Below are 25,506 nucleotides of genomic sequence, written 5' to 3' on the forward strand. Positions count from 1 at the left end.
TTGATAAAGGAAGGAATCCATTGTTATGTGAATATCCATCACTTAAACAGTTCTTTATTTCTTCTTTGCTTTGTTATGTTTTTGGAGTTAGAAAATATTCTAAATATAATTCAATTTTGTGTTATAAAATTATTTAAAGGAAAAAAATTAATCTCTACAAGTTTTAGTTTGCGACACTTCAATGCATAATATACTGCCCTAAAATTACTTAAATGGGATGTGAAAAGAGTGGATTTTTGTGTTTGTGGTAATATATAATAGTATAGTAAATAAAAAGGGATTACAATAAGATTCGAAGAGATTGTCTTTCACACACCTTTATAGAATTTTTCAAGTAAGAACTAACTAGACATTTCTAGGGTTAAGAACTGTTTAAATTTGCCATAACTAAGCTAAGTAAATAATGCTAACAGATATTATTTTGTGTTTAAAAAATGCATGTACAATTTGATACCTTTCCACATAGTCCAGCAGTCGAGAGCAGTGATTAGAAGCAGGAGCATCGTGACCTCCAACTGCATAAAGAAAGCCATCACAGGTAGCCACTCCTACACCTCCTCTTCTCTTGCACATAGGAGCACACATATTCCATTTATTTGTGTGAGGATCATAATATTCCATTGAACTCAAACATGAACTTCCATCCCGACCTCCAACCGAATATAACCTAAGAAAGTCCATGCAAATAAAAATGTTGACAAAACAAGAGCTCAGAATTGCAGAAAAAATAAAAACAATGAGTAACTGGTTTTTTATCTGACATCAGAAAATAGAAAAAAGAAAATACATAATATTTGAAACCATGTGAATCTCATACAGTGGAAAAACACAGATGTTTTCAATATTATTACCAAACTCATGTGCTACTTAGTATTTTGTCCACCTGAAGAGAAAGGAAGATATTTCTTTCCGCTAATGAATATTTTCATTCTTTCTTTACTGCATATTCAGTCAAGAGCACCAGAAATGACATGCAGGTTTGTCTCTGTAGGTTTAAAAATCATGTAAGCAGGAGAGAATATATTTTCATGGGGGCACTGGCATTGCACCAGTGTCAAACTCTGACACTGCCTAAGCTCACCATCTATGAGATGGAAGTGGAAGTGCAAACTTATATCTGTTGATCCAAACAAGGAAGAAATATACAGCCCATTTATTATAGTTTCTCTGTGTTTTTGCTGTGCATCAAAGTATTAAGAAGAACAAAAAATATAGAAAACAAGATCTGATATTAAACAAATTCCACATAAAGATCTATCAATGGGAACATATTTTCAGCATGAGTTTTACACTTAGAATACAGTAGAGATCAAATATGAAATGTGTTGCAGATAGGACTATCACATTATGTTTTAAGCATGGATTTAAAAAAATTACTACCTCAGTTTCAAGGCTCTTGCTTGTGCTGAAGAAAATTCTTACCCACACTAAAAGCAACATATCTACTTTGCAAGACAATTATAATCCCCAACCACAGTGTCTTGTTTTTCTTCATCAGAATGTCTTATGAGGGTAGAGTTATGTTTGAAAGTCATGGACAACTTCTGAAGAGTATTTTAAACTTGAAATTATAAAAAATGTAGTTTAACAAAAATGATGTTGTGTTGGTAAGCATCTACAGGCAAGAAACTTGTCTCGTTCTACTGTTTATAATGGGTCCCAGGAGGAAATAGTTCTGATTGTTCTTTCCACCTAATACCATGCTGTATTCATTCCACAAGAACCTTTTTGCAGTTTGTTGCCTTTTATATAGTGCCTAGAGATTAACTAATAGAAACACAGGCTATTTTAAAGTCCAACCACTAAGCAATTTTGGATGTGAGAGCTGTCTCTGTAAAGCAATTACTCGTTTGGAAGCTTTTACTGTCCTAAGCACTCCATGAATTCAGAGCCATTTAAATGTGCATTTACCATTCCATTTCATTGGTATGGATGCTGATGAATAAGGAAGTGCTGTACAACCACTAAATATGTCACTGAAGCCCAAGAACATTTTGGTAGTGCCTGACAGACATACCTGCGCTCTGACTAAAGCACCCAGGAGAATCCATACTCCTCTGTGAGCGATACTAAAGCAAATATACTTTTTTTTTTCTTTGGATTCAGACCTAACATATTTAACTTTATCTATGATTATCAGATATCTACAGATGAAATAAATATTAAAGCATCCAATTCTGTTAATCTGTGGATGTTTACAGTGTCCAATTTGCTATTACACTCAGAGTAGTCATCTGAGTCTATAGAACAGCATGAAAATATATTTAAACGTGAGCAAAAACATTTACATTAATATAAAGGTAAATATAAATATTTACATATAGGTGTCTGCAAGGATATTATCTTTATTTTCAAAGATGGTGACTTGGTTCAGCTACCCATAGACAGTGATGAAACATTTTTTGTGACATTTAAGTTATGCTGACATTCTGTCCAGGCTGAGAGATATGGAAAATTGTACAGTACAAAACCCAGCAGAAAAAAACATGACTGCTGGCACCCTGAAGCCGGTAGACAACTATATGTCAGTAAGTGAATTGATCCCCAAAAATATAAACTATGATTAAGATTTCTGAGATTGTTGGATATTTGGACACGTAAACACTGAACACCATTTAAAAAATGCAAAGAACCAACACTTCTGCAGACTTGAGTGCAAATAATCTTGTGCGCCCCTACTCAAAATCTCCACCAATTTGGTGTTTTTTCTGGCATGGAAAGTTCCTCTTTATTCCACCATCTTTCAACTGAAATAAATCAATAAGCTGATATTTGCACACTGAAAGTGAAATATACTCTCTCATTCCTCTATTCCAATTAAGTCAGCTAATAAAATATAGCTGAAGGCATTCTTGAGTTTCTGGTAAAAAGACAGCAAATGCTGTTCATAAGTAACTGATAAAAGTGATTGGGACCACCTAGTCTGTTGCTAAAATGCTCTCAGCTATTCAGAACAAAATCCATTTTTAAAATCATATTTTGGAATTAACATTTTAGAGTTTGATTATGTTTCTATTTTTTTCTCTAAGGAATCATTAATTTTTTTTTTTTTTTAATTATACAAGAGTAAAATAAAAATAGTTCAGACAGGAAAAAGTAGTAACTGTTTAAAGCTCTGGTTGTGGCTGAGCTTGAACAATTCAGTCAGAAATTGCTTCCAGTCTTCAATCAATTTCCAAATCTGTATTCACAAAGGCCCAAAATGATTGGGGAACAGCTCTGCAACAAGCATGGAATATTCAGGATACTGAATCAGGAATCTGAAACTTTTGAAATCCTTATAATTAAAGCTATTTAGTAGTCTTACTTCCCCTTTTATAGCTTAGGGTGTTGTTTTATTAGATGACTTTAAAGTTAAACAATTTTTTCAGCTTTGTCCAGCTTGTCAAAAATTTGTAATATAATTTCTATGGGGAAAAATATCATGTATTTCTCTGAATTAACTGAATTACTCTTCATGGTATATCCCATCAAAACTAGAATTATTATAAAAATAATAATCATATATCCCTCCTTAGGGAGCAAGACCAGCAAGGAAAGGAAAGCATCCAGTACTGATCATTTTTATCTCCACAGTGAAAGTTCTGCCTGTGGAGATATTATAGATTTCTATTCCTAAATAGTCTACATTTCAGCTGATTCAGACACTGTGCATAGATATGAAATTAGGCCAAGCTCAGCCTCTTCTGTCTTTTCAGGGTTTTGTCACTTCTTTTACTAAGATGGAGAGAGATTCCTGAACATTTATATATATATAACCATATGTATAATTGGCTAGAAAAATGAAGTAGAGGTTTCAAAGAAAGGAAAGATCCTGACCAGCTGGATCAAAAGCATTTATCTCAGTTCTGTCACTACAAAACTTTGATAACTAGTCAGAAAAGACAGTTTTAAATTCAGTTTGACAAGCCAACCTCAAAAGACCAGACTGCCTTTGATGTGAGGTGGGTATGGCTTGTGAAACCAGTTGAATCATGCCCTTTCTGCATTTCTTAATGAGGTTTTCCCTTTCAAAGTTCTTTCACTATGAATATCAAAGACCTTATCCAGTCTTTTGCTTAGACCCTTTTGTACTCTTCTCTGGCCTTTCAGTGTGTCTGAAAGAGTAGCAGAGAATTACTCTGGCACAAAAGATGTCTGCTTTGTAGGATTGAGGGTCACAAATAATTTTCATCAGTGCTGGACTACTGTATTGCTGAATCAGTCCATACCTGGCCTAGGAATCAGACTACAGAGAGAGATATTTATCCATGCTGCCTTGATTAGGCCAATGTAGCTCACTGGCAAAAGTTGAAAATACAATAATTTTGTGAATGGAATGCATTAATGAAGTCTTATTTCTGTGTGTAAATTTGGAAGGTTATTTCATGCATTTGTAATGCAATAGGGAAGTAAATCAAAAGTAGAATTTCATCCCGCAAAAATGGAAAAATATATAGTTATAGAGTAAGTTCCTGGAACTGAACTCCTACTTAGTAGTAGTAGTAGCAGTAATTACTAATAAGTTAGATGAGGGCCCTCAGAACTTGTTCTAAGGGCTGGTGTTTCTGCCATGAAAGGGGATTTGGAACTCGATGGTATTTGAAGTCCCTTCCAACCCAAGGCCTTCTATGATTCTGTGACATAAAATATTGAGACAAAAACACCCTTTGCATGGATAATATTGTTATGAAAAAATTTGACTTCCTCCGCTGGAAATTTTAGTTTCCTAACAGAAAGAACTTGTTTCAAGCAACTTTAACTGTAATCAGAATTATATGGGGTACATTCTTTATACAAGACCATGGACTCAATGTAGATTCCAACAGTTAAAAAACCTTCTTGACCTTATAAGGCTATAGAGTAGGTACAGCAAATTAGTCTTTGTAAATTCATCATTTACTATAGCATGTGCATGAGGACCTTTATTTACTCTATTATTAAGACACACAGTAAACCTGCCATTAAATAAGAATTTTCAAGGAATCCATAGAATTACTTAGTTCTAGACTGAGATGATGTTTATGATACTAATTTTCTTTGTGAATTTAATAATTTTAGACTATACAGTTGTTCCATTTTTTTGTCTCAGTATCCATTTATTTAATGATTTTGACTAAAATATTTTAAAATATCTACACTTGTTTGTAGTTTCCACAGTTGAGGAAGAATAATTTCAATATGTGTCTCATTTTTCCTAGAGTGGGATAGAGAATAAAAAAAAAAAGAGTTTGATTTAAACCAGAAGTTAACAAACATCATATTTATCAAACAGCAGCAGCATAAAAACTGTAATAAAAGAACATTAAAAATCTTCTCAGGATTCAAATTAAGTTATGAACTATTTATAGGTCAAAGTACATTTAGAGTAAAACATAGTAAGAACAAAGTTTTTAACCAAAAAGATTCTAAGGCTGGTAACCGGTGAGCTAGTCTTTGAAGTATGTTTGTTATTCTTCCCATTGCAGAAGAATTTCACGAAATTCATTAATAATAGCTAATAATTTCCTAAGGCAAACTTGAGATACTGTCTGGTTAGTCAGATGATGTAGATGAAAGCAGACATGTGACAGCATGATTTTTTTTTTTGACAATAAAAAGCGCTGCTGTAATTTAGCAGCATGCAAAATATCTGCATCACAATATACTGATTTGCTTGTAGTTAGTGACAATATTGTGGGCAGAAAGCATGCACTTTAAAACATTTTCTTTCCTCCTTACATGACAATAACTATGTATGCCAGTCAAGGTATTTTTCTCAGTTTTAATGGCTTAGTTAAAGAATAGAAAAGAATGACCAATAAGGCATAAGACCAAAGAAAACCTCAAGCAACAAAAGCTATGAGAAAAAAAAAAATGGCACTGATGGTAAATGTAGTAGTTTTGATCATACTTTCTTGTCTTGTTAGTTTGGCATGAAATTTTGAATTGTTACTTCAGCCTTAAAAACACAATTAAAACATATTAATACTACCTTTATTTAATAATTTTGAGCAGTTCCCTAGTCTTTGCTGAAGTATGAAAATTATCCATGCATTGCAATTGTATGGCTGTCTTGCAAAAAAGTCTTAGGTCATTTAGCTTGTGATCTTCACAATGAACAAACCCTTCTCTGTTCAACAAACTCAACCAATAATGCAAGATTTATCTGAAGCTGGTCTACTGAAAGAATTTCATCTTACCCAAATATTAGCTATTAAGAAGTTAATCAAGTTTCAAATTGGAAAAATAGGAAGTTTAGAGTGGAGATGGCTTTGCATTCTATTCTGCTGAGTATAGCAGGTATTTGTCAGCTGTTGTAATGCCTGTTGCCCATAAAGGTGTTTAGTTGAGCATTAAATTAATATTTAGCTTTCTCTTATTTCAGTCAGATGTGTATATTTAAATATCTTTCCAGATGACACACGTGTGGAAATAAGGAAGTATGTGAATACACATTATAACACACAGGAATAACATATGTACACAGGTCTGTGTGTGTAGTCTAAGTTGAAGCCTACATCTGGTGTGGGAGGATCTCTGGACTGCTCCAACTGCACTGCACAAGGGCTTCCTTCCTGTCCCAGCACACAGGCACCAAGAACCATGTGAGACAGGTTCGGATTCTCATACTCCATCTCCTGCTACAGATAATAATGAAAAGCTAAACTTTAGTCATAATAAACAATATATGATATGAATACTTTTTGCAGTCTTGACCACAAGAAAGAAAACAGTCATTGCTCACCGGTTTTAAAAAAAATCTGTGCTTAACTGGGGAAGCTGCGCGTTTGAAAAATAGGCAGTGAATTTTCCTAGGTATTATCCACACTGCTTCCCACTGTCTAGACTGGTGCATATATTAGATTTAAAAGCTTAAATTAGATGGAGTGACACCACTGCCTTTTTCTGCCATGTATTAGGACTAAGTTAACTCACTATGTCTGTCTGGCCTGAAGTACCCATGCATGTGTGGGGAGATAGAATGTAAGAAAATAAAGATAGTGTAGAAGGTAATCTCACCCCTGAAAAGTTGCAGCTGCACTAATCACCAAAGATTAGGAACAGGCCTGCTCTTAAGAGGCCACAGCTGTGTCTAATAAGGATGAGTGATGTAAAAGAGTGGGTTAGGCAGGTGAGGAGAGAGTTGGAGTTTGTTGGCTGTACTATGAAGAAGAAGTTAGTGATGTAAGGAGCTGCCTATGAGAAATCACCAGGAAGGTATGGAACTTTCACAATAACATAACAACATGTATGTCCAAATTAATTCATACCATACTAGGTCATATGCATATTTATGTAGAATTCATTACAAATCTTACAGAACAGAAAAAAAAAAAAAAAGGAATTATGTAGTGGAGACAAATGGTTTCTTATTCTAAAACATGAATGACAGACCTAATCACAAATTACAGTCATTCCAGCTAGTCTGAAAATTTTGCTGTGTGGGTAATGGATGAAGAGATGGGCATCTAAAAGATGTAGATGAGCAGTAAGCATTCAAAGTAGAAATGTGGTCCAAACATCTGGGATCCTGGCCAGAGTACAGCCAGAGAAAATAGGTTCATCAAGTTCCCACTCTGTAAATCAGCAATGTTTTTAGCGTCTGTTGTCTCTCCCACTAAAGACTTAGTTTCTGAAGAGGAAGGTGTCCTAGCTGCACATCCATCTGCCTTGGACTGTAGAAAAAAATAGTGGCTTTATATTAAAGATGCATGATTTCAGTAAAGCTTCATGATTTCACTTTGTTCTTATAAGAGTGACATAAATTTACCTACCTTGTATCTTTATAAGGCTAGCCTAGCCCCACAGAAAGAAAAGTAGACCTGTGCAGAGTTTCTCTCTTTACAGGCTGGATGCAAAATAACAAGTTAAATCTTGCTTGAGAAAGGGAGACTATAATGCACTTTGAATTAAATGATATGTTCACTGAGTTGCATGAGACCCCCATGCAGAAAATATGAGTTTGTGTGCAAAAGCACAAAAGATCAGACCAGGGCACTGAATTAGTAATAAGCCTTAATGATTCTGCTAAGAGAAAATGCCACAGATAGTTTATTATATGATGCATGAAAGCCAAAGGAGCAGAACTCCTGGAGGAGGCCGTAATCAGCCATACAATCAAGTTCTGTAGGTGGTTATATGAATGTAATACATTCCTAATTCTCTCATGCCCAACACTGAACTACTATTAAGGACTTTGTGGAATTATTAACCTTCGTCTCTCCAAGGTCACTTCAAAGCAATTATAGTCCTGGTGAGTGACTACCTACAAGATGATTTTGAGAACCTTTCTTGTGCTCACACTAATTTGGTTTGAATTTTGCTACTTTTCTTTAAAATTAAGGTTCATCAGGCTAAATTTTCTGATAGGCACTTTGTAATAGTCCATAATAATTTTAAGGGACATGTTAAACTAAAGTAACTGTTATTTACAGCAGACATAATATTGATCTAAATAACACAAGTTTCTTTCCAGTTTTTCTCATTAAAGGCCTGAAGACAAAACATTCCACTGTGCATATGCCAACATCTCTATTGGGCAGCTTTGTGTTTCCCTTTCAAAATGAAACAGAGAATAGCTGGGAAAGCACTGCCAAAACAATAATCCAATTTATGACAATCTATTACTAAATGAATCCAATTATTGCAAAAGTGGTGGAACTGAATGGATGTAACTGAATATAAATAGATAAATAACTATTAAAAAAATCCCAAAGCTACATAGTTATTTAAGTTTCTCTACCTAACGAGTAAAATTGAAAATGCAACACATTCATTAGCACAAATGTAAAGAGAAAAGTAATAAATATGTATATACAAATGCATTTTTTAAAAATAAAAATTAGTATATTCTATCAGTACTTAAGCAGAATTATTAGGATGTAGAATCTGGTCTAAATTCTATCTGATGCAGTTAAATAAGAGATCAAATTTGACATTACGAATTGAAAATAAATAATTGCTTAAAGGACACAACCAGGAAAGTGGGTTTTTTTCATGCTGGACTGTCTTTCAACAATAATATGAAAAAAAATCAGTGTCTCAGGTAAACAGGAAAAAGGACTTTTTTCAACATAATTGATTGAGAGAGATGAGGCTTGCCAAATAACTCCAATTTTAAACCTGTTGGATTTGATTAAGAGGATCTATGCTCAGGGGTTTGTTCCTGTAAAGGAAAATACCTCTGGGTCAGTTTATGCATCTTCCCTGTAGTCTTGCATTGCATTCTCCTGCTAAAGATGATCACCAGTCACAGGCACAGTGGCCTATGGAGGACACCACACTGGAGCAGGAGGTAATCTCCCAAAGGACTGCAGCCCATGGAGAGCCCATGATGCAGCAAGGGAAATGTGTGAGGAAGGAGGGCAGAGAGAAGGGTCTGACAATTATGGTCTGACCACAACTCCCATTTCCACCCCCCTGCACCAGTCAGGGCTGGGGCTATAATGCGATACAAGACATAAACTGAGACTGGGAAAGGGGGGAAGAAAAGTGGCAATTTAAAATTTGGGGTTGCTTCTCATGAGCCAGAATCTATTTTTATTACTAATGAATTGCATTAATTTTCCCCAAGTCAAGACTATTTTGCCTGTGACAGCAAATGGTAAGCAGTCAGATGGACATTGATGGGGAATAATATTTTCTTGCAGCATTTCTCCTTGCTCTTTTACTTTTCTTCAGAGGCAACAAACACCTACAAAGCTTTTCTTTTCCTCAAATAAAAGTAAAATATTATTTAAAAGAATACTTGCACAGTTGTATTTCTAAAAGTTAAGATTAAACAATTCCTTGCTTTTTGTCATCTATCATATACCAAGGGTGTTCTGTGGTATTTAATAAGAACAACAACAGCAGGGGGAGATATCAAGTTCACTATAGAACATATTTGAGGATGTGGCAATCAATAAAGGGCAGGACTCCTTTTCCTTGACTCCACAAGATGTTAGCATGAGTTTGAGCTGCTTGCCAGTGTGTGTCAAAGTCATGATTTTTGGCACTGCTCTGATGTTCTACCATTCAAAGTCAGCCTGTGGATGCTAGCAACAGCTGAGGATTTTTATGCTTTTGCAACATAGATTTACTGATATTCATTAAAGGGATCAAGACTAAAGGTCCAGACTTTCATGGCAGAAAGCTACAGTTGCTTCAAAAAATATTGATAATTTTGAATATACCAGTAGAAACGAAGGAATTTTTTTTTGTAATGCAGTCTTTGTGGACAAATCATAGGGCAATGTAGAAAAACTTCAGTTACGGTAGTGACACAAAAATGTTTAGAATAACGCAAATCTGTATGATACAGAGAATGTTTTTGAGGAGTATGTATTCCTGATGAAAGTGTGTAAACTAAATTTCATTTTCACTTAGCACTACACCATTGTCATGGTTTGAGCCTGGCACAGAGCCAGTGCCCCCCATGAAAATGCCTCACCCTGGTGTCTGCTGTGAGATGTGACCAGGAATAAGCAAAACAGGCTCTAACTTAAACATAAAAAACACTTTATTACCTAAACTACAGGAAAATAGGGAAAGACTATAAGGAAAAGAAAAAAAATTGAAAACCTTACAAAAACCACTTTTCCCCCTCCCCACTACCTGACTTTCCCAATCCGATACATTCTCCCAAATCATCAACTGCCCAGCCTTGGCCCCACATTTTAGTATACTCAAACTGCAGTTCATGAAGAGGAAAGGAGTCCTTCTTGTTCCATAGGCTTCCCCTGGGAACACACTGAAACCTCGTGTGCTTCCCTGTCACTTCGGCACCGCCCGGAAAAAGTCCTTTTGCCGCTTGTGACATCTTCCTTCCATGCCCAGTGCTCTCACCACTGAAGCATGGCCAGAGCTGCTTTTAGGGTTGTCTTTCAAGGATGCCTTGTCTCACTCCAAAAAGGCACAGTCTCTGCTTTGGGACATCTGTCCCCCCCATATTTTTCCAACCCCCTGGGGCCGGGGGGTCCTCACGAATGAACCCTCCTGGTTTTGAGGCACTGCCTCCCCCTAAATGCAGTCTGTGTCACAGGAACAACTGAGTCCATGGCCACAAGAAAAGTCCAGCCAAAAGGCCACTCCAAATCATCTCTCCCCATTCAATCATCTCCACGTTCTTCGGGCCAGGTCCTTGTCTCATCTCATCTCTTATCTCCCTTCTTATTCAGCTTCGAGGAGGATTAGCATTTTTGCAAGGCCCCAATCATGAAAGAAAGGGTTAAAAGTTTTCAGTCTCTGTCTATCTCAGAATGCTGGTACTCCCACAGGTGCTGCTGCTCCACCGGCCAGGCTGCACTCTTCCCTCCCCTTTCTCCTCCCGGGCTGGCTGCTATCACATTCAGACGCCGGCTCTCCTCTCTCTCCCTCCTGGGGGGGGGAATGGCTGCCCGATGTCTCTTGGGGCTCCGCCACCCTTCCATCCTTGAGAGCTTTCTCACCCCCATCTCTGTCCAGGCCCCGGGCCTACCGCATGGCTGCTCCTCCCCCGCCCAGCAGCAGCGACTGGACGGGGGAAGAGATCTGACCTCTTCGCCGCGACGTCCCAAGAGAGAGTGCCAAGGGCAATGCCCTGCTTTTTAACTCCTGTGTATTCTCGGAGGTGTGTCCAAACCCCACTGGCTACACTAGGTGCCAGTCTCAAACCCAAAACTTTCATTGGTTTGACCACAGCTTCCCAGAATTCCCACTCCTTCCTGGTCAAACCACCACAACCATTAGCATTAAATATGTACTGAAATTAAAGTAGTGGAAAGGTTTAGCGTTCTTAGGGAATGAGCAGTTCATGTATTAGAATTTTTAATAGAAGGATAATAAATAGCTATGGTATTACCTGTAAATTTGGAAGCATTTATGTTTTAAGTTAATGAAAGGATTAGTATTTGTTGGATTGAAGATGTCGACTAGATTTTTGTTTTTCTTGAGCTTAAAATCAAGAAATTAAGAAAAGCTTGAAATAGTTAAGTGATAATTTCAAAGAGTTTAATAGAAGGATAATAAATAGCTATGGTATTACCTGTAAATTTGGAAGCATTTATGTTTTAAGTTAATGAAAGGATTAGTATTTGTTGGATTGAAGATGTCAACTAGATTTTTGTTTTTCTTGAGCTTAAAATCAAGAAATTAAGAAAAGCTTGAAATAGTTAAGTGATAATTTCAAAGAGTTTCTGGCAAATATAGACCTTTTCACACTTTTTGTTCCTTGGTGCTTCTAACTCATACTGAAGAGAAGTTCTGTTGCTTCAGCACTATCTGCTGACAACTGTAGAATGCTGATCTTATATAGAATAACTTGCGCACTACTTACACACCACTTATGTGAGCCCCAAAGAAGATTCAAATAAGTCATCCCAACTTTTGGCTTACTATCTGCATATAAAAAGCACCATCCTCTACCAGTTTTTTTTTTTTTTTTCAAAATGTAGATTTCCATCCCACATTTAGTATTTTAAGACCCATATCTATTGCTGATCCGAGGAGGCTCAGGCACTTTTTCTCTTCCAATATCTGCAACAGGGTTGTTAACAGTAACAAGGCAGAAGGGAGGATGCTGTTTCCATATCAGAAGGAATTACTGACCATATTTCATCCCAGGAAATTCTACAGTCATGGCAAGTCCTACAACACCTATATTTAACAAAATATGTTAAAAACTGATAAAGACATCAAGTTAAAAATAATTTTTATATATTGTAAGGATAACACACTCCACTCTTGTGTTACTGTTTGACTATGAGAAACAAGTGAAGATGTAGGAGATGGAGTCTCCAAAGCCTCAGCAAACATTATTAGTGGTGCCTGGAACTTACTGTTGACTTGGGAAAGCAAAAATATCACTGAAAAGCAAAATTCTCAGATTTCAGTCTTTGGTGTTAGATAAAACCACATAACATTACCCTTTTTATGAACCAATAAACAGGTGTTTAGAACCTGATGAGAGGTTTGTGGACACGATCTTATTGTCCCCATATTACTTTTATTTCATCTCTATTTTCCCAGCTGAATTGCAGCTATTTTGTGCATGTTTCTTTGCCAGCTGTATCAGTTTTGCTGCTTTTTTTTTGTACAACATGCATTCTTGATAGTCATGATACACATTATATAGCCTTTGCAATTTCACTTGGACTGCCTTTGATATGGATGACCAGAATTCCACACACTAACACAACAAATTTTCAATATTAATAAAATTTTATGCATTCTTCAGTAGCATTTCCTTTTATTCCCCCAGATTTCTTCTTCTGTTCTTTTTCTGTGCTAACAACATACAAAACTTTTTTCACCTCTTCTTTTACTTCTTAACGTTAATTTTCCTCAAACACAAGGCTTGTTAATTCACACATAAACTACTACATATACTATTTGTGTTGCTTCTTAAGATCATCCAAATTAATGTGGCCAACATGAATTTGGACATTTGACCATCATGTATTCATGTGGCCAACATGAACCATATGATATTATTTTCTTTGGTGTTACTTGGCTTGGTAATTTAACTAGCTTGCTCCTGCTGTTATACTCTTTTAACCCAGGACAGATCTGTAAAGAATTCCAGGGATTACTGTGACATCCTAGTTATTGACATCCTAGTTATCCTTTTCTTCTTCAAATCCCTTTACTACTCACCTTTTTTTCATCTTAAGTATTTATTTCATATGTAGCGCCAGATAAATTGCTCTGTTGAAATTCTGGTAAATAAATTTGCCATGCGTCTTTCTTTTATCTCAAAAAACCCTTTATCTTTTTTTAGTTGTTCTAGCTCTCCTTACAACTAAGACATTTAAGAAAATGAATATTGCCTGTGTTCCTCACTGAAGGATAGTAACTATTATATCCTATTACTCTGGGAAATCTGGAGGTAACAGCCAGGTGACCTTTGTGTGGAGAGGGGAAGATACTCCATTAAGCCCTCCTGGGTGAAATAGCACTGCAACTTCTAAATGTAATAAGGCAACATGAGTATAGAAAAGAGCCCTGGCAAATGGGCTAAGTTTAAAATTTAAAAAAATCCCAAACTTCAGATAGTTATCTCTAAATTGCTGAGAAATTCAGTAGGATTTTATTGCTTCAATAATTAAATATATTTCAAAATAGTTTATGATGTACATGTTGACACAATCCTTTTCCTATTTTAGGAAAGATGTTGATATAAGAATTTCAGTTTAAATTTAAAAACATATTTCAGTGAAAAAGCATTCATTTCTGTGCATCCTGTTTTGCTGAATTTAGATAGTACTGCTTTCAATTTGTTTGAGCAGCAAAATAATTGATAATTTACTTGCATGGTCTACACAAGTGAGCTTCTGAAACATTTCAATACATCAGGATCTAATAAGAGGTTACTTACAAATCAATATCCTGACTCAGAGCCTGATGAGATCAGAATATGAAAGCTTGAAGTTTTTTATTTATTTTCGTCATAAGCCAATTCCTTTTTCTGCTTAAGATTAATTTAAATGGAAAACAAATTCAGCCAACTATAGGGCAATGGAAAATCACAAATGGAATAGTTTCTCACATTAAAACACAATCTTTTGTGTTTTAATGTGAGAACACAAGAAGTGGCTATACTTTTTCAAGTCTTTTAAAAAACTCACATTTGAAATATTTAGCATCCAGTATCCATTTTATGTAAAGTGCCCAAAGCAGTGTGAGAGATACACATGCAGAATAGTTTGTAGCACTCTCACTTCAACAAGCATCTAATGCATTTCATTTATTTCCTATTTAATTCACTGCTGAAGAATGAAATCATAATGAATAACCAAAAAAAAACCTCCTCAAAAGTTCCATATTAAAATGGAAAAACTTTCTTCTTTTGCTGAATGTTAAACCCAACATTGTGTTTCTCAATGAGATCCATTTCCATTATCCTGAGGAATGCAGCACATGTCAGTTGTATGGAAAGGCAATGTAGCAATAATACCACTGGGAATTTGAAAGGTTCTTAAATTGGTTTTCAAGTTGCAGTTCTTGGCATATTGGATATTTTTTAAAGATGGGTACTCAGATAAAAAGAATAAAAATCAATGGCATATTTCTACTTGTTGCAGGGAGAGCACTACTTTTCAGTTTTCACTGGTGTCCATCCTACCTTGTTTGGACACAAATAACATCTTTTTTAATTTAAAAGTGTTTTATATAAGTCATGAGAAATTCAATTGAGTATCTTTTAACTGGGAAGCATTAAATATATGGTCAGCTGTGCAAGAGAAACAAAGCTGGAATATATATGCATAACTTTATGACTTCATGACTTTAGATCAATTGTTCCAGGGTTTTTTCTCTAGATGTAGCTTCTGCTAGTCTGCTGCATGGCTTGTGCACCACCGAAACCAGTTTCTTTCAGAGTAAGAGGGATATTAAAGCAGCTTTGACCATTTGATCTTCTTTGGAACAATTCAATGCCACCGCAACTTAATAAGGGAAAGCAATGACCATTAAGCTTCATTGGTTTTCAAAAGAAGTGTTTCAATCGTGTAAGCACACCCTACTCACTTGCCATTTAATGCTGCTACTCCAACAGTGCTTCTGGCAATTGACATACTTGCCACAAATGTCCACTGCTGACTTTGAGGGTCCCACCTCTCAACTGTGTTCAAATAACTCCAACCATCATGTCCTCCCACCGCATAAATAGGCCCTTCAAGCACTGTAACTCCTAAAATGGAGGAGAAAGTGAGAGAAGATAAAAGTGTGTTTCCTCTGTCAATAGTAAAAAATAAAAAAGTTTTCCAAAACACAACCAACAAATGAACTTTTATATTAAAAATGAAAATGGAAATACCAAATTGAGATTTGATTAATTAAGAATCAACAGACAGGAATAAAATTAATGCCACTCCACATGGCTCTATGAAAAACAGGTCTTGTCAAACAAATTTAATTTCATTTCTTGAGAGGAGTGTTTGCTTCAGAGAATAACCTGTCAATGATATGATCCTCTTAGCTTTCTCTATTCCCTTTGGTTTCTTGTAACATTCTGATCATGAATTAGCTCTTTAGAATAGCAGTAAAGCACACAATAAAGTAGGGACTGGATACCTGGTAGATCTCTCATTATTGTCAACCTAAGAGGGATTTCACTGAATGGAATTGCTTCTAGAGGAGTTGAAGTCTGTTTTTTGCACCATTTTTGTCAATCACATAGAAGAAAATGAACAATTCGTCAGTAGCAGGAAGATTGATGGACTGGTACAGAATCAAAAAAGCCATTTGAAGGCTTGAGCAAGTAATTAGACTGAGAAATTTAAGCTGCTTCCTCAGTTTCATTCTATCAAAAAAGAAAAATAAATAGCCACACAGCTTTACAGAAAAATAATGTTGGATATATTATAATAATTTATCGAACACATGAGTATTCTTTTATCTACTGAAAAAAAAATGTAACGTGTGAAAACTGAAGTTGAACATATTTCAACAAGAAACAATTTTTTAACTGTGAACAGTTTGAAAGACCCAGTCAAAGGAATTGATGAATTCTCTATCTCACGGTCTCCTCAGTTAAGCTTAGAAGGCTCTAGAAGATAAGTTATAGCTAAGCACCATTTGTTACAAGACAGTGAACTCAGTAATTCCATTCTATGAATCCATGATCCCAAATGAACATTGCTCTGAAAAATCTCAGGCTAAATCCAGTCCTGTTTCTAAGTCAATGACTTTTTTATCCTCACTCCATTTCACACAATTTGAACTCAGCAAAAAGTCAGAAAACAAGATATCATTAAAGTTGCAGAGAATGGCTTTGTTTTTTTCTTGCAGGAAAGTCTATCTTTAATTTTCAACCATGTGAAGTCTCCACTTTCTGTGTAGAAATGTTTTGTCTTATTTCAGAAAACTAATTCATTAAAAGCTTATTTTACCTTAAAACTATATTTATCCATGAGTTTGAATATGTTTCATGTCAGTGTTCACAGAAAATGTTCCTGCACTTTGGATGTTGATTTTTGTTTGTCAATATTTTTTAACTTAAAAAAGAAAATAATTTAAAAAAGCCTACTAACCCTTAGAAAAATGCTCCTCCAAATGAAGGTTGAACCTTTTCTTTTTCTATAGAACTCATTCTCCAATTGTTTTCATTGCCTTGCCTAGAAATTCTTTCTTTTCAATCACATGTTCCAGTTAAAATTTCTCCAGAATATTAAAGTGGATATTAATCTGAAGTAATGATTCATATAGCTCAATATTTCATCTCAGAACATAACCAGTATGTGGGAAGATGTGTCAGTGGTCACATAAAAATTATGGGATTATATGCTAAAATATGTACTTTGGACGTGATTTTTATTTACTCTAGTATCTAATATTTTAAATATTTTTAAATCCTGAACAATGAGTTTTACATTGTAAAAAAAATTTTACTATGGCTTGCTATAAAAAACATGGTTTCCCTTAGCTTTTTCATCTATATACTCTTCATTAAATGCAAAGTTAAATAGAAAATCAAGTTCTTTTTGGGATAAAAAATGAATCATATTCAAAGGAAGTTCAGAGGGGTAAACGTTTTTATACACATACATGCACACATAATTGGTGTCTAGACAAAAACACAAACCCTCTCACTTTCACACACAAGCAGTGTTATATTATTATGAAGTGAATTTCACAAGGAATCTATGATGCACATAAAAATCACATCTTTTCAGTTTCAAAATTTCCAGCTTTTATTTCCTGAGATAACTTATTTGCACTTTCACTAGAATAGAAAGTGTTTTCCTCAATTACTCTTTTTATCTCATTCAGTATTTAATTTTTTTTATTTCAAGTCCTTCATATTTGAGCTTTATTCTCATCTATTTCCTGCTGGAAATTAAGCCATTACAATTATTTAATTCACATTTTGTAGGAAATTTGATTTCCTCTTAATCAACATACCATTCTTCCTGCATTTTCATGGAGCTATTTTTTTTTTTTTAATGACAATGAAAAAAGATAATCTCATTGCATTAATATAATGCTACTTTCTCTCTGCATTTCTTGTTGCAAAGAGAGAAAAGTAACATTGAGTAACTGCACTTTATACAGAAAATTGTCTTCAATGGCTGCTCTGTTCTTCTCATCAGGACTTTTCTGAGTTTATACAATGCAGATAGAACCCTGCAAGATGCACAGCTCCTACTGATTTTTTTACCCATTTTAGAAACCAATATACCGCCCTCAGTAGTTTCTGGTGCCCTTTTGTGGAAGCTGCTGCACAAACTGTTGCTTCTGCTGGGTTGCATCTCTGTTAGTTGTGTTTAGACCAACCTATATATGAAACCCCACATTTGATTCTTATGTTTTCTAGGAAGCCAGGCTGGCAGTATTCTAAGCTACACAGAAGTATTTACTTTCCCCATTAGGCAGTGCTTGAATCATATGTTTGAAAATATTCTAATGAGTAGTAATGATAATGTAATCATCTTGCCCAAGTAAGTATATAAATACACATTTTATATTACAGGGACTGTGTCTTAGATGAAAAATTCAATATTCAAGCATTAAATCCAAGCATTTGGATTCATTCTAAGCTTAGATGCCAGAATGTCTATGTGATTTTTATATCACACATATGGACTAAAAGATATTCCCAAAGGTATTCCTTGTAGCCTCCTTATGCAGGATGGATTGCAGTGCACCTCTTCTCTGACTGAAATTACTGAACACTCCATGATAACAGCTAATGGCAGCACCACAATCAAAATCTTAAGGGACACATTCCCCAAGATCACAAAGCAAAATATTTTCCAGTAAAACTGATGAAGCAAGACTATTCTCTTTTCTGAATGTTCCAGGTCATTTGTTTTAATAGAAGAAAAAAATTAAATTCATTGTAAGTAGTCTGTGTTGAAATGTCAGGGTTCCAATACTATTACCACACTGTAGAATTCCTCCTCCTTAAAGAGCAAAGGTACTGAACTCTATATACCTTTTATTTTTTTTAAATGGTGCAGCCAATTTCTGCTTAGTCTCTTGAGATAAGATTTTTCATCTTTTTGTAGTCAAGATACTGAGCAGTGTGTTAGAAGATCAGAGTTCATTTCAACTTCATGACACAGGTTTTCATGTTCATTGTATAACCTAGTATACTGATGTCAGAGTACATATTTTTGTTTTCTGTCATCTCCGTCCACAAAATAATATACATCCACCTATATTTACACTCAGAATGTAGATATTGAAAAATATCTATAGGAATGGGATTTTCCTGTTTATAAATGAGAAAATAACTATTTCCAGCTGACACTTGAACTCTTATTTGTCATTAACCAAAATGCCCAGAAGAATAATGCTGTTGGCTCTTTCAGGAGACTTTGCTAAGAGAAGAGAAAGGACAGAATGCCCTCAGACATTTTCTTCCTGTATGTCATCTTCAACAATTTGGCAAAACCAATTTAAGCCACAAGAAAAGAAAAAAATCCTCTTGGATTTAATTTTTCACATGATACTAGTGCTTTGTTGTTTTCTGACAAAAGTAATAAAACATTCAGAAAGGGAGTATTTTACTGTAAGAGAATTACATTAAATAACAAAAGTTATTATTTATCTGAACAAAGAAACTTAAAATTGGAATAATCAAATCTTACTTTTTTTTAATTTGTAGAAAATAATAATTCTGGCACTGAGGGAGTAATTTGCTCTACCCATCTTTTGATGGATTACTTTCATTTAACTGACACTGAATAGTTTGGCTTTCCTACTTCTCATACAGTTGCAGAGCTGAACCATCTGTGAACATCCCTTTTAAGAAAGGAAGCAACTTATTTTCTTAAGAGGAGACATGTTTTCAGCAATATCTTGAGTAGTTAAGTGCTGTAAGTGCAGTGCAGAGAAACCTTAATGTTTTCCTGAACAAAAAATCACCTGGAAAATAATTCTTCTAAGCATTTTGACCTAGGAATTTACAAAAGCAAACAGTATTCTTTCTAAACCAAATGAGATCTAAAAAACTAATTGTCTAGTTTGCAATGGCAGGCATTTTCCTTTTGATTGCCTTCAAAAAGCTATGCAGCACAAAACCCTATTATGCCTAATTAGGTGCTCAATCTGTACAGTTCCAATTATTTATACTTGAAGACCGGAATGGGATTTTAAATTGCTTTTCTGTAATGTTACAAAATAAAGGAGCACTGCCTATAGAATTTTTAATTCTGCAGTTCCTTATCTGCCTGATGGACCTAATTTTACAGAAAAAAAATTTAAAATTTTATTTCTTAAAATTAAATACTTGTAAATATAGTTTCATACTGATATTTGGTTACAAAATGTCAAAGAAAAATTATTTGTGGTTCTAGCTTTACTGTAGTCTCTGCATTTGGATATTTGCAGAGATATTAAATTTTAACTGGTAAGGATATACTTGTATCCAACAACTTTAAATAAGGACATTACCTTTCAAGAAGATAACAGACATAGAATATATCATGACATTGAAGGTGAGAAGACAAATCAATAGTTTGCTATCCAAGTGTGAAGTTTGATCAAATAACATCCGGACTTTATTCTACCCTTTTTAGGCTCTGCATTTATTTTATGTCCAGGTAGGAGTACAATTTTTAACAAACTCTTTTCTCACCCATACCCACAGAAGCATATTTATACAATTTTGTATTAATCGTAATTAATATTGCTGCTTTTTCTTACTCTATTTTTTCTCTCTTTAAGTCTTAAACCACATTTCTTCCATAGCAGTGGTATCAAAGAAAGTAAAGTCTAATTTGATTTAAAATGTACATCATAAATTAAATGATGAATAAATTTTTGTATTTAGTTCTCAAAGCCATAATACTAACTGACTGAAAAACACAAATACTGTTCTTTGGATGCTGCATATAGGACTGCCATAGGCTAATCTTGGAATTTACTGTGTCATTAATTGGAGAATTGGACCTGACCTACCTTCCTTAGAGAATATTCAGTGACTCAACGTTGAAAATACCTATTCCTATGTAAATTCACAAGTATCAAGGATGGTTTAAAGAATTATAGCAATATCACTTCCCTCTTGGGCCAGAAGATATTACATTTACTTGCTAATATAATGCAAATTTATAGAAGCAAAGATCTGCCTGTCGACCCTCTGTTTACATTCTGTTTTGTAGATAAGACACTAGGTTCTCAATTCTGCTACACTATTATCCTGAGAACATGACTCAGAAATAATTATGAGTGTTGCTGTTATGATTTGTAACTCTTTAGTGAATTGGGTCATGATCTACTACTTAGTAAAGGTGCAAAGTACAAAGAAAAGGTACTTAATAACTCAGGGAAAAATTCCCTCTGGTGTTTCCCATGATTAGGAGAAAAATCCAAAGCATAAATCTAATATACATGTAAACCAATATTCCAGAGAAAATACTTTAAATTGTTTAGCCCTTATTGCAACCCACAGTGAAAGCAGTCATTTTTCCTGAGATTTCACATGGAAAAAATAATAATCATTTCACTACATGGAGGCATGTAGTACCAGTCAATGTTGCCTAAAATAAAGATTCTCAAACTAATCTCTTAACAGTTTCTTCTGGGGTATAGAAAACATCTATATCAGAAGATTGCTGTGCTCTGGTAAGCCAGTCTGTTGTGGAACTCTTCTACTCAATACTTAGTTGATGATATGTTTTGGCGTTTTTGTTTGTTGTGTTTTTTGGGTTATGGGGTTTTCTGTGCAAAGAAATCACCCCATAAAGATGGAGAAGACACATCTTAACTATAGCATTGCTTTTATGAGGTGCTGATGTACCCAGAAAGATTTACCATTGTGGAAAAATAAGATATTTACAATAGGATCTCGAGTTGAACTTTTATGGGACATGAATCTTTCCCAGCTGACCCAAGCTTTGCCATATCAAAATGATATGATATGGCATCAAAATGATAGCAAAATGATACTGTATGGCATCATGCTCTGGAAATCTGGATTATCACTGCCCAGCTCAGTAGAATTTGGTCAGTATCATATAAATGATAGCATAAAGTGCTGTAATATTTTCAGTTGTCTGCATGCTCTAAGAAACTACTATCTGGAAAAGTTTCCTTTACCCAGCTGTTTGGCTCTGTAACAAACATTATGGAAAAATATGATTATATAATTCAATAACTCTTTTATTTATAAATATTTCCTCCACAATATTGGGAAATTAATTAGTCATAAGTAATTACAGTTTTATCATATTAATAGGGTATGACCTAATCTGTTGGTTTCAATGCTAATTCAATTTTTTTCCTTTTACTGGCATTTCTTTCTTCCTGCCTTTTGTTTCTGATCTACAGGTTTACATATGCCCTGACATCCAGAATGGAACCTCAGATTCTCATACATCTGTCCCTGCACCTCTGTACTTTTTAATCTCCACAATATTTTTTTTTTTACATACAGAAAACATACAAAAAAAATCTGTATTCATAATGTTGTATAATTTTAAAAAATCCAAACCTAGAAAAAATAACTACTTATTTTTGTTATATGTTAATAAAAAACATAAATTTGCCATTTTTGGCTCTTCAGTAGCCCAGGAATGGTGAAACATAAAAAGAGGAGCTATCATGCAAGATAGAAGAGAAAGAAAAACAAAGATCCCTTTTATCTTCAACATTTTTATAGTTTATTTTACAGCTACCATGAATGGGTGTGTTAAGGCTTTTATTTATATTCCTAGTCTATTTTAATGGTATCTACTCTTCGAGAATGCTTTCTGACAGACTGTAACTCCACAGACAAACATGTTTTTATTGGGGCTTAAGCATTTTCTAAAATAACACCATTGCTTAACTTCCATAGCAAAAGGTTTTAAAATGGTGGATGGAAGTTCAGCTCTCACTGACTTCAAAAGTATCTTTCAAACTAGGTATAAATAAAGGTATCATTCATCATTAAATTTTCAGTGTTGAGTAAGTAATAATCTATCTTATATTATGGTTCATGAAAGGGGTAAAACTCAGTTAATAATTTTGGTACTTTTCTGGGTATCTGATCTACTCTGCTCATGAATCCTACAGCCCACATTTTCCTGGTGGAACAGTTTTAAAAATCTGTTAGTAGCACTGATTCTTCAAAGGTTTTGTTTCCTAACAAAATATTTGACATAAAATAAATTAAAGGTGATTACTTTCCATATTCATCTCATAAAATGCATCGTTAATAGATATCATTTTATTGCAATGACCTGATCATTATAAATTTATTTTATCAAATATGTGTTACCTATGTGTTCCTCCTTCACTTGTTTCAGGGCAATCCAATACTCGTTTTGCTATTGTGGATCTATTAAGTTTTCTAGTATCTGATACTTTTTCTGATTTTGCACTGCAGGCTTATTTTAAGAAACTATTGAAATTTTACAAATTTATTGTCAGAAATTATTTACTTCACCAAGGGAGAACAATGGGATTAAATATATCTGCTTTATGTCAATATTTATATAGAGAATTGTGATACAGAATACTATTTTTTTCGACTTACTGCTTTATGAAGGAATAATTTCACCAGAAATTGCCAACTGGTAAGCAGTTCCATTGATGCTACATTGTTACTGCTTGCCCTTTAAGACATTATGTACTTCATCACTATCCTAGCTTTATTTAAATAGAAGTGTTCATAAAAATTTACTGTATTTTTTTGTTTAGTTTTTTATCTTCAATAGTTTCTCAAAAATCAATATTTTTCACATCTCTCAAATCATACACACATACAGGCATAAATACCCAATAAAACACCATTGGCTTTCTTTTTAAAAGTACCAGTGCAACTGGAATTTAAGTTATTTTTGCATTACCAGATTCTCAGTTTCCAGTCTGCTCAATAGTATTTGTTGTACCTTAAGAAGCAGGAACTGTTCCCAAGCGACAAATAATTTAATTCTAAACGTGCTACATTTCTTATTCCCATGGAAATCAGATTATGCCACCACAGTTGCTCTACTCCATTGAACAATATACCTGCTTAGGCTGCTGAATCCTACACAAAATAGACCTCTAAAACTGCAGTTGTATTTATGCTCTAAGCTTTCACACAATGCAAAATTATTTCATAAACAATAATTACTTTTGAAAATACAAACATGACTTCTGAAGAATTTCACTAATTTTGAATCAATGAAGTAGTCAACACTTGAATATTTTTAAAAGTAGATAAAATATTTTCTAAATTTTCATTTAATGATTTAAAAACTATACAGACTGAAAACAAGTAATTTATATGTCTATATTTTTATATCATTTTATTACCTATATTTATATATGTATTTTACTTCTGAGATTTACTATGTAGTAAGAATACTGATAATTCAGTTTCTCCACAACTTTTCCCTCTATTATTATTTCTCATTACTACTTGATAGGTTCAGAGCATCCCTGTATTTTTTCCAAGTAATTTTTTTCCCTTCCCTCTCACTCATGAGCTGGACTCCAGAGCAGAAAGCATGAAAGTTGAGAATCAGGCTGGGTCTAAGAAGAAAAGTGGGTGTTCCCTCTCAGTGAAATATAGAAATTTGCCTTCATGCAAACCCATAGTGCAATCTGATATTTTGTCAGCACCATCTGAGATATTCTGAGAGTCTTTATCTTGTTGCTCCCTAACTACATGTATTGTCTTTCCACTTCTGAATTTTTAACTTAGTCTTTTAGTTATTCATTTCTGCACATTGCAGTTTCATGACAACCGCATTAGAAGCAAGTATTCACTCGAATTTCAGGGATAAACCTCAGTCCTTTAAAATGTATTTACATTACATATTTAGTTTTTTCAGAACTGTAGGTTGAAGCCTAACCCACTGTATAAACTGAGAATTGGAAATTCTTTAGGTCTTCTGTGACCATTCACTCTGGGTAGAGTGAATTCTATCCACCCTAGACCTATATCCTCTGTAAATAAATCTAAGGCTTTCTCATCGGATATTAATATTTTTATAGCATTTTCACTCAGAAAAAGCTACTGGCAAGACTCTCTCTTCCAAGAGGGGAGGAGGAAAAATATATGTAACTTGCCTCCACTCTAAGCTGCACAGGATTTTAAGAGGTAATATCATGTCCTGTCAGCCTCCTTCCATGCTGATCATCTTGCAATTAGGTGTTTGATTATGGGTGGTGAGATCAGTATATTTTCAAAACCTAAAAAAGAAGCTTAGACACACTTTATATAGTTCATCAAAAGGACAGTTTTGAACACTTACCTGAAAAGACTACTGTTCTCCCCTAGTTTTACTGGAAACCTAATTTTCTCACTGTGGCACTTAAATTGTTTCTTTTGTAAAGATAAGTCAAATACCAGTTTTTTCTAGCCTTTTTTAATTTTTTTTAATCACAGTTTTATTGGATTTGATAACTAAAATCCTAATTAGTCTATCATTGGTTCCATATTTCCCTTCTCTCCCCTCTTCCACATAGACTATTAAGTTCAGTATGGAAATTGAAAAAGTGGAGACAGTGTTGCTTCATAAAACTGCTGAATTAATAAACCAGAATCTGTTTTACATTTTTTCACATCTTTGTCCTTTCAGTCTCTTTCTTCCTTTCCTACACAGATTTTGATTTGGTCTTCCTGTTTGTCAGGTTTCACCTTTCCCATATTTCATTTTCGCCTTT

At 34.4% G+C, this 25,506-nt stretch overlaps 1 protein-coding gene across 1 annotated transcript in view; it reads right to left on the bottom strand.

The window, feature by feature from the left end:
• The window catches only part of KLHL1 (kelch like family member 1), a 197,316-nt gene that overhangs the window by 12,745 nt on the left and 159,065 nt on the right, over window positions 1-25,506 (bottom strand). Inside the window, exons 8-9 of the mRNA XM_074535514.1 lie at window positions 15,448-15,610; window positions 455-667 (exon numbers count right to left, since the gene is read on the bottom strand). Of these exons, the coding sequence (XP_074391615.1) occupies window positions 455-667; window positions 15,448-15,610 (376 nt within the window). The remainder of the gene's footprint in view (window positions 1-454; window positions 668-15,447; window positions 15,611-25,506) is intronic.

Source organism: Zonotrichia albicollis, chromosome 2 (assembly GCF_047830755.1).
Source record: "Zonotrichia albicollis isolate bZonAlb1 chromosome 2, bZonAlb1.hap1, whole genome shotgun sequence".
Taxonomy (NCBI): domain Eukaryota; kingdom Metazoa; phylum Chordata; class Aves; order Passeriformes; family Passerellidae; genus Zonotrichia; species Zonotrichia albicollis.